This window comes from Arachis stenosperma, chromosome 9 (genome assembly GCF_014773155.1).
Source record: "Arachis stenosperma cultivar V10309 chromosome 9, arast.V10309.gnm1.PFL2, whole genome shotgun sequence".
NCBI lineage: Eukaryota > Viridiplantae > Streptophyta > Magnoliopsida > Fabales > Fabaceae > Arachis > Arachis stenosperma.
The window spans coordinates 3,602,478-3,616,866 of NC_080385.1; the positions used below are offsets into that span (position 1 = coordinate 3,602,478).

The 14,389-nt window shown below is 24.2% G+C and overlaps 1 protein-coding gene across 2 annotated transcripts; it reads right to left on the reverse strand.

The window, feature by feature from the left end:
• Window positions 1–1,390: 1,390 nt before the first annotated feature.
• LOC130947767 (transcription factor bHLH68-like) lies at window positions 1,391–7,511 on the reverse strand. 2 transcript variants are annotated; one of them, XM_057876468.1, is made up of 9 exons: window positions 7,114–7,511; window positions 6,386–6,764; window positions 5,965–6,039; window positions 5,653–5,718; window positions 4,982–5,047; window positions 4,017–4,073; window positions 3,409–3,453; window positions 3,080–3,124; window positions 1,391–1,900 (listed from the first exon to the last, which is right to left on the reverse strand). In XM_057876468.1, the coding sequence occupies exons 1-9, from the start codon at window positions 7,278–7,280 to the stop codon at window positions 1,769–1,771; spliced, it is 1,032 nt and encodes a 343-aa protein (XP_057732451.1). In that variant the 5' UTR covers window positions 7,281–7,511; the 3' UTR covers window positions 1,391–1,768. The 2 variants fall into 2 exon arrangements, with proteins under 2 accessions (XP_057732451.1, XP_057732452.1); XM_057876469.1 differs by lacking the exon at window positions 4,982–5,047.
• Between the last annotated feature and the right edge of the window lie 6,878 nt (window positions 7,512–14,389).

Sequence of the window (14,389 nt, forward strand, 5' to 3'; positions counted from 1 at the left end):
TAAAATTAATTGGCCTCTAAGTTAACGAAATAGAAGAAAAATTACAGCCCTAAGAATTGCCAAAAATTGAAAAGAAAAAGAAAGGAAGACATAACAAGAAAAAATTCCAAAAGCTACGATACAAAATCTCAAGAGTGAGAACAAAATACGGAAGAAGAGGCTACGTTGATCATCCATGGAGAAGGCAGGTGTTCTTGGCAGCAGCAGCAGCAGCAAAGAAGACCTTTTAGTTATGGCGGGGTGAAGAGATTAGTGTATGTACTTCTAAAGTTTTTCTGAGTTTATTTTTTAGATTATGTCGTATATATATTATGTGTTTATAACTGATTATGAAATAGATATTTAGATACGAAAGAAGATAAGATAGATTAAGATAAATAATTAAGAGAAAATTACCAAAAGATATCAACTTATAAACAAATAGAAACAATTCCAAATCGAATTTAAATAACCAAATTTAATTTTAATTCCTTAAAAATACAAAATTAATTGTTGTATAAAGTTGTTTAAAACGGTACAAATATTGAAATTGTAATTCGATATTAAGGTTATCTATATTTCTATCTCTATAGTATCGTAGAACATAAATTTACAATATCAAAATATATCTTGATTTAGTTTGAATTTTGTATCTTAGTAACTTGCTTTAAAAGAAACGCATCTAATTAAACCAGTCACTCACTCACTGACAAAGTGACAAATTGTTCATTAATTTTTTTTAACCGTCTGATTAGATCAAATTTAAATATAATTATGAATAGTAGTAGTATAAAACTTCTTTTCACAAATATTATTAAATTCTTATGTTATTTTTATCTGTTATCTTATCTTTTTTTTAGAAATAAAATTTGTTATATTTATTTATTTTTAAGTTAGTTATATTTATCTTTTTCTAACAGAATCATTTAGATAGCGTTTGGTAGAGAGATGAAAAGACTAAGACTGAGAGATAGAGATTAAGAGATAGAGATCGAAATAAATTTCAGTGTTTGGTGCAAAATGGAAGACAGAAATTGAAACAAAAATGAAATTCTAATTTAATTTATACAAAGATTAAAATTGAAATTAATTAATTGAAATGAATATATTTTAGGTATAAAATGTTATTAAAGTTTCAGTCTCTATCTCTAAAAATTTTAGTCCTTTATTTTTCCACTTTTTAGAAATACTGAAATACTAAAATTTTAGGAGATAGAGACAAAAATTTTAATACTAGTCTATTTCAAAACAAATGCTACCTTAAAGATTTTAATTGTTTTAACTAATTTTAAAATTTAAAATTAATTTAGTAATTAGTATAAATAGGTAGTATTATTCTCTCCTATACAACAACAACAATAACATAAAATAATAAAAATTATTCATCTTTTCTTTTCTTAATTTTATTAAATATCAATATTAATGATAATCTTGCATCGTACATACAAACATAATCCTCCTTCCGAATCAATTAAAGAAGGTATACTAGTATACTACCTCATCAGTAGAAAATGCATAGTAATTAAGAATATATAATTAAAATTAAATTACAATAGCTAAAATAGTTTTGACGTCTCAAACAACTTAATAATTAATATATCCTAATAATTAGATTAGTGACAATACACTATGGACACTTCTTTTTTTTAATTATCATAAATAATTAATGCCATATAGCATCGTGAGGAATCAACCTTCTCTCATTGTTACAGATTGACTGCTCAAGATGTTATATATTGTCACATTTTAATTTGTTTACCAAAAAAGGATTCATACTCATACATGTTAATTAGAATCCACTACCATATGCAGGTGCCCAGAAATCAGCTCCATTTTCATTTCCAACATGTTGAGTGAAGGACACAGGTACCAAGCACAATCCTCTACTCCTCAAATCCTTTGCCTTGTTATCTTTTGAATCCTGAATTTTTTTTCATAAATAAAATTAATTAATTAATAGGTTTAAATAATTTTTTTTCTTACATTAAAGAATTTCAATTTTTAGTCTAAACATTTCAATTATTTCTAAAATAATTTTATTTTTTAAATAATTAAATTTATAATTTAAAGGTTTAATTACTCTATTAATCTCTATAGTTTCACCAAATTTTTAATTAGGTTCATGTATTTTTTTTTATTCAATTGGGTCCTTATATTACTTTTAATTTTATAATGAGATATTTTTTAGTATAAAAATTATTAGAATTAATTAAATATTTTTCGTAAATTAGAAGTATCTATAATTAAAAACCTAAATAAATCTTTGATCACATGTTTTGGGAGAAATATTTCATTAATTTTAATATTTTTGACATAAAAATAACTTAATTACAAAACTAAAAATAGTGTTGGGACCTACTTAAAAAGAAAAAAGTGCAAAGACCTAATTATAAATTCAGTGAAATTATAGAGATTAATAGAGTAATTAAACTTTATTTAAAAATATTTTAATTTAATTCCTAAAGAGTATTTATGATAATATGGTTTCCTAACTATCATAAAACTAATTTTTTAAATAACATATTTCTGGAAAGAAGAATGTTAGGGTTAACAACTTTTGTGATTTGTTGTCATTAAGTAGTTATCAATGATGTTTTTAATGGTGTGAGATTTCATCCAATAATGTGAAATTACTCATTTTTCTTTTACTGATTACATATGCTGGCCAAAATTTAATAAAGTTGCTGGCCCGTAAACTTTTTCTTCCGAAAATGTTTGGACTAACATTGTCATAAAAAAATCATAAAAACCAAAACCAAATTTTGTAGTATTTAATTTATAAGATTTTTTTTTTTTGATAACTTTAGAATGAATAAGATGCTAATAGCCCTTGGTTTTTCCCCGGGATTGAAGAAAGAAATAAATAACATGTACTTGAATTTAATATGTTATCTTCATCATTAAGTAATGAAAAAAGCTTAAAATGCTTCTTAACTTGATACACAATGATAATGATTAGGCTGAGTTTATCAAAAGAAAATAATGATTAGGTTGAAGAATTCACACTTATAAAACACCCAAAAATAAGAATGAGTCAATGAAGGGAGAATATACTAAACTTATCATGAGACAGCTTTGTATGAAAAGAAAGAAAGAATACCTGGCTTGAAGCTGCCTTTCTTTTCAGGCCAGTATCATTCAACAGCTAGATAGGAATAAAAAAATATATTAATTTAAAAAAAGTTTAATTAGTAATTTCACTTTTTGACTTAATAGCAATGTAGCCTCACATTATGCTTTTCACTAGTAGCTTTAAAAGGGTGTTTTAAAAAGCTGAGAAACCATGTCATTTTTCAATTCTATCCTTTCTTCTTTCTCTAGGGTTTAATTAATTAAATAATTAATTAGAATAATATTGCATTATGAGCCTCCTAATAATTAATTTAATTATAATGAAAAAAGTTGATGGATCCAATAAAGCATGCATACCTGACCGGGGTCCTCAGGAAATACAGAATTTCTTTCTCCATGTACCTGATTGTTTGATAAAATAAAAAATTAAAAAAAATTAAAAAATTAAAAAATTAAAAAGTGGGAACTTTTCCTTCAATTATATGGAACTGTCCCTGTTCTAGTTACATAACATACAATATGGATATTTTTGTCCTTCTCTCAAACGCGTGAGAGTTTGAAGAGAAAAAGAGGCTTTGGAAAAAGTTAGTGTTTATAAATTATTTGGACATTATATATATAATACCATACTTTTAATGTTCATATACTTTCTTCCCTTTTTATCATCTAATAATTCAAACTGACATACGGGTAATGTTAGGAAGATAAAAAAAAAAATAGCCAGAACTTGTCTTATTTAATATTCATTAATTGTCGTGACAATTAATGAATACTAAATAAGACAAGTTATGACTGTTTTTACCTGATTTTTTTTTATTACCAAATATTTTCGTTAACATACATTATCAAATCAAGATTAAAAAAAAAAAAGATTCACATTAGTATATAGCTCTCCCTTACTATATTTAATTATATGTTTAACACATGTATAATTTGTTATATTGAATTGTAAAATTGGTACTTACATACTGTTGACTCCTCATGTTTTTTGATCCATTTCCTAAGTAAGGAGAACTAAGTGCCTGCACCAAGTGAGTGAAAAAATAAATTAAAAATTAATAAATCACATCATTATTGCAAATAACAATAATTAATAAACCTTTCTAATGAGTGGCATTATGTTCAAACATTCTTTTAATCTTGAAATATTATATAACTTATAAAAAAATAAATATTCTTGAAATATTAATATTTCAATAATTTTAATTATTAATTTTAATTTATATATATTATATATATTTATAATTAAAATCATCAAAACACCGATATTTTAAAAATATTTAAAATTCTTCCTAATTTATAATTAACTTATATAAGAACATTACAAATAGAATTTTAAAGGTTTAATCACTTTGTTGGTCTTTATAGTTTTATTAAATTTTTAATTAGGTTCTTATATTTTTTTTCAGTTAGATTCTTACGTTGCTTTAATTTTGTAATTAAGTCCTTCATAGTGTAAAAAATATTAGAGTTAATTAAATATTTTTTTGCAAATTAAAGGTATTTATAATTAAAAGCTTAATTAAATCTTTGACCGCATGTATTTTGGTAAAAATATTATGTTAATTTTAACATTTTTAATATTAAAATAACGTAATTATAAAATTAAAAGCAGTGTAGGAATAAAAAAATATAAGAAGTTAATTAAAAATTTGATAAAATTATAAAAGTTAACAAAATAATTAAATCAATTTAAAATTATTTTTAAAAAAAATATTATTAATAAAAAAAGCTATAAGATGAGTGTGTAAATTAAAAATTGATAACTTGCATGGCTAAAGAATGTTTTTGAATTGTGAGATGGAGAAAGATGATATGGGTGGTAACAGTACTTTAAGTGCATGCTCTAATTAACACTACTGACACTGATGAATAGCTTGCAGTTGCAGATGAATGAGTGAGTGAGTGAGTGTGTAGAGAGAAACATCACCTCAATTTGACTCTGAAGGAATCTAATATATCCAATGGCTTCTAACAACACAGAAGCTGTGTCAGTCTGCAAAAGTTAAACACATACCACAAGGCCCGGTCATCTTTCTTTTCACCTTTCTTTTCTTTCTCTTTTTTTTTTTTTCTCTTTTTTTGCTTAAAATCAATCACAAAAAGATCATATTAATAAAGACCTAAAGTGTGGATTATTGGATATTGGATCATACAAAGCTGGAAAATAACTATTCATGGGGATGGACTAGCTAGTAAACACTGTAACCAAATACATACAATAGTTTAAATGTACTGAATACCCGATGTTTTAATAATTTTAACCGTTAATTTTAATTATAAAAAATATATAATATTTATTAGTTAAAATTATCAATTAAAATTATTAAAATATTAATATTTTAAATATATTAAATATAAAATATTTTATATAATTATTTAATTACATTCGTTTTTTTAAATGATCATTTATATCATCAATGTTAAATATAATTATTTTTACACTGATAGTATATTAAAATTAAATTTATATTTTATTATGTTTTTTTATAATAAATATATAAGTAAATAATTAAACATGATATTGTGTGACATTATCATTTATGGCTAATGGAGTGTGATAACAATAATTGAATTAATTATTAATATTATTATTGATACCTTTCCAAATGGGGAAACTAGCTGGTGAAGTGCTGTTATTCTATCACCAAGCTTCTCCTTTCTCACCTGATGATGAGTACAAAATTTCAGATTTCATAAATGGAAGTGAATGAGGACATAAATGAATTCATTCATAATTATTTTTATAGATATGCTTCTTTTTTTTTTTTTTGCTCCCTGTTAACAATGATATGTGTTTTCAGCTGAGCAGAAAGAATATTACAGTCTTAGAGAGACAAACAAACCAAAAAAAGACAACACACAAAAATACACCAACTATGTATGTTTTTGTTTTAGAGAGAGAGAGAGAACCTTCAATGGTGGTAAGCTTGAAGTTGATTGACCCTTAGCTTTCTTGCAAATTCCAGCACTGGATGTGCTATTACACTATTAGGGCACAAGAGGAAATTAAAGAAATTAATTAATTTAAATATTATGTGGAGACTCACATACAATTGTCTTTACGTGAAGTTAATAATTAAGTGCTGTTAAATAATTTAACAGATTTGACTATATTATAATATAACAATTCTTAACTTTTAACTTCATGTAAAGATAACTGTACGTAAATTTTCACAATATTTAATATATATAAAAGATAAAAATTAGTACATGCATGACTAAATTAGAATTCCAACACTTAATTAAAGTATATATACTAAGATGCTAATTATTAGCAAAATAATAGTAATAATAATGATTAGTACTAGCTAATCTTTTTATCTTTATATACCTGAGGTGTGGCATAAGGTAGTTGGTTCTTGCTATGATCAACCTTGTTATAAGAGAAATCCAATAAATTATTATTGTTATTATTATTGGTAGTGACACTTGACCTAGGTGATGAAGAATTAATGGGAACCATATGTGTTGACCAAGTTGACCCATTAGAAGCATGAAACTCCTCTTGGCCGTACAAGTTGCCACTTTGGGAAACCTCTTGCTTTATTATTCCATCAACAATCATATTATTATTAGGACCAACTCTTGTGTTGTGTTGATTATTGTTGTTGTTGTTGATGAGGATGTTATGGTCATCCCAGTTTTCTAACTTTTTTGATTGATGAAAATGATTGAATCCAAGCCTCTCTTCTTCTCCTGGTAACCCAGTGCTGCAAAAATCAAAGCAAATATAAAAGGGCCTTTGATAATTAATTAAATGTTCATCTTGCTTTAAAAAGAAAAATAAAAAGAAAAAAGGTGAAGATTGAGCTTCATTTTATTTCAAAATATCAAGATAATAAAGTCATGTTTATTAACATATTTTAACATAATCTTTAATCTCAAAATATTATCTTGTAATTTTCTCAAGTAAAAAAAGACCTATTCATTGGACTAATCCATATTACAAACTATATAATAACAATGGTTATTATAATAATAATAAGAAGAAGAAAACGAAGACGAAGACGAAGACGAAGAAGAAGATACAGGCACAAAGGATTGAAAGAAAGATCTTACAAAAGAAGTTGGCTCCAAGACTGAGGAGAAGGTTCTGGAATTTCTGCCACCAAAGGATTGAAAGGAATTGAAGAAGAAGAAGAAGAAGATCCAAGCACATATTGAGTATAAGGGATCAAAGAAGATGGATTCATGCTCCACCAATTATTAGGGTTCCCAGCCATCATTTGCTTCACTTCTCACTCTTCTATGTGATGATATAATGAACTATTTTTAAAAATCTTTGATAATAATAATAATTATTATTCTCCTTTAATTTTTCTTCTCTACTTTGTTGATATCTTTCTTGACACACCTTTGTGCTATTTCCTTGTATGTGCACCCAAACAAGGGCTTTGCCTAATAAAGGTTTGAGAGCTTGTGTTTTTTTGCTTTCTTAGTAGCTACTACCTCCCTCCCTCTATTCAATGAAGAACCTAAAGTTTTGAGGCTCTCATGTATTTTATAGACTCTGAAACTTTGCACAACTTGCTTTTTCTTTTCTCCTTTACTTTCATTGACTCATCACCATTCCCTTTCATCTTTTTTTATTTTTATATCTTTTCATTAACAAAAGTTTACATGACTTCATTATTAGTAAAATTCACCAACAACATATATCAAATTAAAATACTTTTATTATTTAAGATTTAATAATCAGTGTATATATTTATTTATAGAAATACTTATATATCATTTGTCAAATAAATTTTGGATAATAATAAAATGTTATCATGTATTATTATATGATATGTCTAATTATGCATACATTTAATACATGAAATAAATCTTATTATATATTTTCATTTGAATAATCCGATAAAGTATAATATTTAAATTAAGTGTTAATTATTAATTAATTTATTACATCATTGGTAGTTTAATAGTATAAAATTTAAAAAATATTTATGCAATTTTACGATATATTTAACGGGTAGATAGGTGCTCTAAGATAATTAAAGTCTTTTCCAAATTTAATGAGTTTAATTGATTAAAAGTATCATCATTATTATATATTAAATGTATATATAATTAAATTAAACCTATTATACAATAATTAACAATAAAAAATAATTTATTCTCTAATTCTTTGTCGAGTGGTCAACTCATTCGTCCGTTTAAATAAGTGTTGGAGATTCGAATCCTGTCTTGTGCATGCAGCAATTCATTGGTCAGCTACAGACCCTTAACTCAGATCTACGATGAATTAGTCTTTGACCTGTTGAGTTGGGAGATACCGTGAAAAAAAAAAAACAATCAAAGTGATTGCCTAGTAAAAAAAAACAAAATCTATACACGCCTTTATAAAATATGTGACAAACTTTTATTGCTACATTAACAACCCATGATAGCTTAGTATTCCTTTTTAATGAATAAATTAATTAAAGTGTGGAAACGCAAAAGCTGGCGTGGTGGTGGCCTTTGGTTTTTTGAGGGTATAAATAAATAAAATAAATTAATATGAGAGACTTAGTTCCTCAATTTGGGTTCGAACCTTATTGGGATTGTTGGGACTATACCTAGGGTTAGGGGTACGGCATACAAGTATGGAGATCAATGTCAGATGCTTTATTTATTCCCTTCACCAATAATTCGCTTAACAAACAAAACAACAGAATCTAAGTGCCTCATTAAAATAATAACACCAAACCATTAATTCATACAAAGGAAACAAAAACTTATTAGCTTAATATATTCATAATTCTTTCTAGAACAGTAATAATGCACTATAGTATATATGTTTCTTTTTTTGCACAATGATATATAAAGTATTATTTTTTATATACACGATAAATAATATTGAATAATGAACGGGGTATTTTTGTAATTAAATTTTTAATATTAAACTATTACTAGTTTGTTTTAAAATAATAGAAATATAAAAAATTTATAAAACCAAATACAAAAATCTTTGAAGAAAACACATATTTTTTTCTATTTTTTATCCTTTTTCTTAATTTTTTTGTTTCTTCTCTTATGCGTTTTTTTTCTTTTTCTTATTTTTATATTAAAAAATAGTGGTAACAACAATGGTAGCAGGGACAATGGCACTGGAAATGGTGCGTGGAGGATACAACAAAGAAAAAATTGAGAAAAAAAAGTGACAACACTATTAATAATTTAACAATAAAAATATAATTATATAACTGAAACACTTTAAAAATATTACGAATAAAATTAAAATATTTTAAATATTATTGAGAACAAAATTGAACTTGAACTAAAAGTTAGGAACATTTAATATTTCAATTGATTTAAATTGTTAGATATAATTATTTATATTATATTTTTATCTATTAAATTTATTTTTTATGTAAAGTGATTCATAATAAAATATAAAAAAAAGATCTTTATAAAATTTATGTAAATTAAAAAATATTAAATATAATTTTTCATCTACATATTATATAATAATTAACAGCAGTTTCCACTTTCCACAGAACCATTGCTTGGATAAATGTTTATTTTGCACAATTATTAAATACGCACAAACATACTTATTATACAGTCAACAAAAAGAATTGAGTGCAGTGGTAGTTGGTAAGTAAGTGATCCATTATTAAAACGGAATATGCGTCTAAATTTTTTTATAATTACAATTTTTATTATAGTCTACTATATCCATATATATATAACTCTATCATAGAGATTAGAGGTACATAAATAATAATTCGAAATGAAAAAGTCTAAAAGCTAACATTTTTATTAAAATTTAGTTGGTATTTAATCAGTAAAAGAAAAATGAATAATTTTACAATATTAAATATAATTTTATATCATTAAAAAATATTAATAATGACTAATTGATGATTATAAATTACAAAATCGGCTAGCTTCCTAATATTCTTTATTCAAAATATTTGATAATAAAAAAAATTAGACAAAAAATACACAGAACTTATCTTATTACAACAATTAATAAATATTAAATAAGATAAATTCTAACTTTTTTTTTGTCTCTCTAATATTATCGATAATAATTATGGAAAGAATCCTAATCATTATGTTAAAAGTTTTAGTCAATTATGTAAACAATATCATCAACTAATTAATTAGTTATTAGAGATATAACTATTTATATATTTCATTCTATTAATTTTAATTTTTTTTAAATAATATCATCATAACATGGTATTAGAAGTTTTATGTCTAAAAAATTTAAAATTTAATTTTTAATCAATCTCAAAAGATAAAAAAATTAGTATAAAGTAAATAAAAAAATTTAATGCAAAAATTCAATAAAAAATATTAACTAAGTCATCACCTTCAATTTAATAATAATAATAATAATAATAATAATAATAATAATAATAATAATAATAATGTATTTTTCTGCAATAGCCAAGTCCAATTTGCAATCCTATATATGCATGGTTGTTTGAAGGAAAAAAAAAAAAAAAAGCTACCTATAAAGGCATGAGTGGTCATGAGGGTTATGGTAGTGAGTTGTGTAAGTTTGTAACAAAGTTATGAGAGGAATGAGAAACTGAAGTTCAGCTTATACTCACAGGCAAGGAGCTGTAACTAACTTGCCAATTCATCACAAACAGAAAACAGAATTCTAACTAACTTTACATAACTAATATAACTAGTTTGGCTACTAACAATGCGAACAATCAGATGAATATCTAGTGTATGTACTATTGTAACTGAACTCACTGCCTTGTTGACTCTTGGGAGCACGGTTAACTATAAAAATAAGGTAAAGTATTTTTTTTGTCTTGATGTTTAAATTTTATTTTTAATATTATAAATATTTTATTTTTATTCTAAAATTTTTTAAGAGTAATGCTAGGGGGCCAGCAATTTTTGTGATTGTTAGCCATCAACTAGCCATCAATGATGATTTGATGGTGTGAGATTGGTGTGAAATTTCATCCAATGGCTCACCTTCCTCTACTGGTTACATGCTGGCCAAAATTCAATAAAACTGCTGGCCCCCTAGACTTTTCCATTTTTTAAATAGGTTTAATGTTATCTATCGTTAAATTTGATGCGAATTATTAATAGAACGAGTGATGTAGATGTTACAATATTATTGATTAAGTCATATCACCAAAATATAATCAAAATTTTTTTATAACATCTTTTTATTGTACAAAATTCCAAATTTTAACCATCAATCATCAATGCTCCATAATCAATCATCAAACATTATTGACTCTTTAATAGGTGAATTGTTCGTATCAAATTTAACAGTTAGACAATATTAAATCCATTCAAAACTTTTTGAAATTAAAATAGAACGTTTAAAATTTTTTTAAAATTAAAAATAAAATATTTAAAATATTAGAGACCAAAATAAAACGTAATCCAAATATTAAAAACTAAAATAATAATACTTTCTCCTAAAAAAAATATATCTAGTGTACATTTTATAAATATATCTAGTAGAGAGTAAAACAGTGTGTGTAATTTTGACTTAGGAGCTTGGTTTATGTATAAACATGAAATACACATAAATATATTATTTTACTTTTTTACAATAATAACTTTGTCTTGAAAGGTCTCATTGACTTAATTAAGAACAAAATTTCCCTAATGTTAAAAGAAATTGAAGATCATCATTTATTCAAGATTAAATAAACCTTCTTATGTTTCCACGTCAAAAAAATAGTATAATATGTTAATAAATATTGAATTTCACCTTAAAAATTTATTTCAAGAAATAAAGAAAAACCTTCTAACATATATATATTGGACCATTGGTATAATTGTAGACAAACATCATCACCGAGTACCGACCAAAAATATCACACACTCTGTGCACTATGATCCAAAAACAACAAAAAGAACGAAATGCAACAACAAGAAAATTACATTCCCCAAACGCCAAATAGCTAGTTTTAAATTTGATAACTACTCATGATGATGATGATGGTATTGTACGTTCTGCTAGCATGTATATTTTTGGAGTTAAATTCTGTAATTTTATGTCCATGCTGTGCATATGTCTAATATGTGTGTATATTTGCGTTGAAACCTTATAATCATGATTTAGTTTATAGAAGTTTTGATCAAAATCTAATTAGTTATCATCACATTAGTAAAAATAATTAATATTTAAATATATTATTTAAAATGTCATTTAAATTCATAAATTTTAAAAATTATATAAATTAAAATTAAATTCTATATATAATTGAAAAAAATAGTTTAATCATTTTATTAGTCTTTATAATTTTATTAAATTTTTAATTAAAATCTTATATTTTTTTAATTGAATCTTTATACTACTTTTAATTTTATAATTAGATCCTTCTTAGTATATCTGAGTATTTTTTCACAAGTTGAATGTATTTATAATTAAAATTTTAATTAGATTTTTGATCGCATGTATTTTAGAAAAAAAAAACTCTGTTAATTTTTAACATGTTTGACATAAAAAGAATCTAATTATAAAATTAAAAATAGTATAAAGTTCTAATTAAAAAAATATAAAAATTTAATTAAAAATTTGATAAAACTATATATAGAGACTAACAAAATACTTAAATCTAAAAAATTTCCAATGCAAGTTGTTCAACAAAACGCATTGTTTGATAAAGCAATAGTTCAAAATAAATAAAATAGATAAATAATAACTATGTAATGTATATATTAAAATCAGTTATTAATATAAAATATATATTAAAATATAAAATATATATATTTAAAATAAATTAAATAATATATATTTATACATAAATATATAATGATTGATTTAAGTGTATAAATAATATTTTGAGATAGATAATTACTTATTCAAATCTCAAAATATATTTGCACACGGAAGTTGTTAGCTCAAGCATGCATAATTGTATATAGCTTTAATTTTTTGAATAGTCGAATTTTCAAAAAGGAGCCTTTTTCTATGAGTGAGCGTTTTTTTCCGTCACAATAAAATCAACGAAAATGAAAGATGATAAGTTGATAACGTAATATATGGAGGAAAATAAAAAAGAAAACAAAAGTAAAAAAGAAAAAGAAAAAGAAAAAGAAAAAAGAAAAAAAAAGGTGGTATTATCTCAAATTTCATTAAATAAAAAATAAAAGGAATTAATTCTACATGCCACATGTTGTGTATGACCAAAATCAATAGAAGATGAGACGTGATGATATACAAGGATTTTGTAAAAGATATATATTTCTTTTGACCATTGGTCTTCCACTAAAAAAATATCCAAAACAATAATTAGAAAGTTAAAAAATTCTCTCCGACAGGCTCGAATTGAAGCTAGTTAAGTGATATCTACCAATCCCTTTTAATTCATCAATTATTATGCACTTTTACTTAATCATGCATGCATGAAGAAAAAAATAGGATAAAGTGTTTTTGACTGATTTTGACTGGATGTTTATTTTGTTTCTTGTTTTAAGTTTCTCCTTTTTATTTATTATTTTATTTTATTTTTTCTTTTCGTTGTTGACAATGTGATGAGAACAAATTTTAAGCTGAGACTCAAGATTTGAAAGCAAAAGCACTATATATGTATATTCCATAAGGTTGTTTTTTCATGTTTGGAAAATGTCTAATGCAAAATACCACTTCTGTGTTATTGGTGCCCAAAAAAGATGCCATGTTTAGAAACTATAAGTTAAGATTTATTTGTCAGAAAAAGAAAAAGAGAAACTATGTATAACATTTAGGTTTTCCTTTAATTAAATATGATTTGTGGTTTTAAATCTTAATTAATTTAAGTAGAAGAAAAATAAAATATATAATAATCAAAAGGGTATTTGTAACAGTAATACCAATGAAGATAATATATAAATTATGAAATGTCTTCTTTTTTTTTTTTTTTTATCCGATGAGTTATTTTTTATTCTCTATTTGAGTAAATCTATTTTGATTTCTATATTATTACAAAATAATTTTAACGAGTTTGTTTGCATATATTTGATGTATATATATAGGTGAATTCTACCCTACTCTTTCTAAAATAAAGGGTAAATTACTCCTTTAACATATACACTGATTATTCATAAATTATTCTTCTATCAGAGTTTCAAGATTTACGTTATCTTCTCTTTTCTTTTTAATTGACGTGATGTTTCTCTTGAAACTTGATAATAGTGTTATTTTTATAATTCCCACCAAATACACCTCTACTTTTTCAATTTTAAAATCATAATTCCTCTCAAATCTAATCACCATTTCCAATTAATTAAGTTAGGATTTTGAACTTGTTCATATGCTTTCAGCTCTCTCCTTCCTAAGATTTTTTTTCTAGTATTTTTCTTAAAATTCAGTCGGATCAACAATGATACTCCTCTTCAGATAACCAACCCTCATAGCCTTGTATAACTATATAAA

Excerpts from the sequence above, each read along its gene's own strand:
- LOC130947767 (XM_057876468.1), bottom strand. The coding sequence starts at position 7,280 with ATGATGGCTGGGAACCCTAATAATTGGTGGAGCATGAATCCATCTTCT. Across the intron at positions 5,719-5,964 it reads CAAGCTTACCACCATTGAAG|GTGAGAAAGGAGAAGCTTGG; the intron begins GTTCTCTCTCTC and ends ACTCATCATCAG. Across the intron at positions 3,125-3,408 it reads TTCCTGAGGACCCCGGTCAG|CTGTTGAATGATACTGGCCT; the intron begins GTATGCATGCTT and ends ATTCCTATCTAG.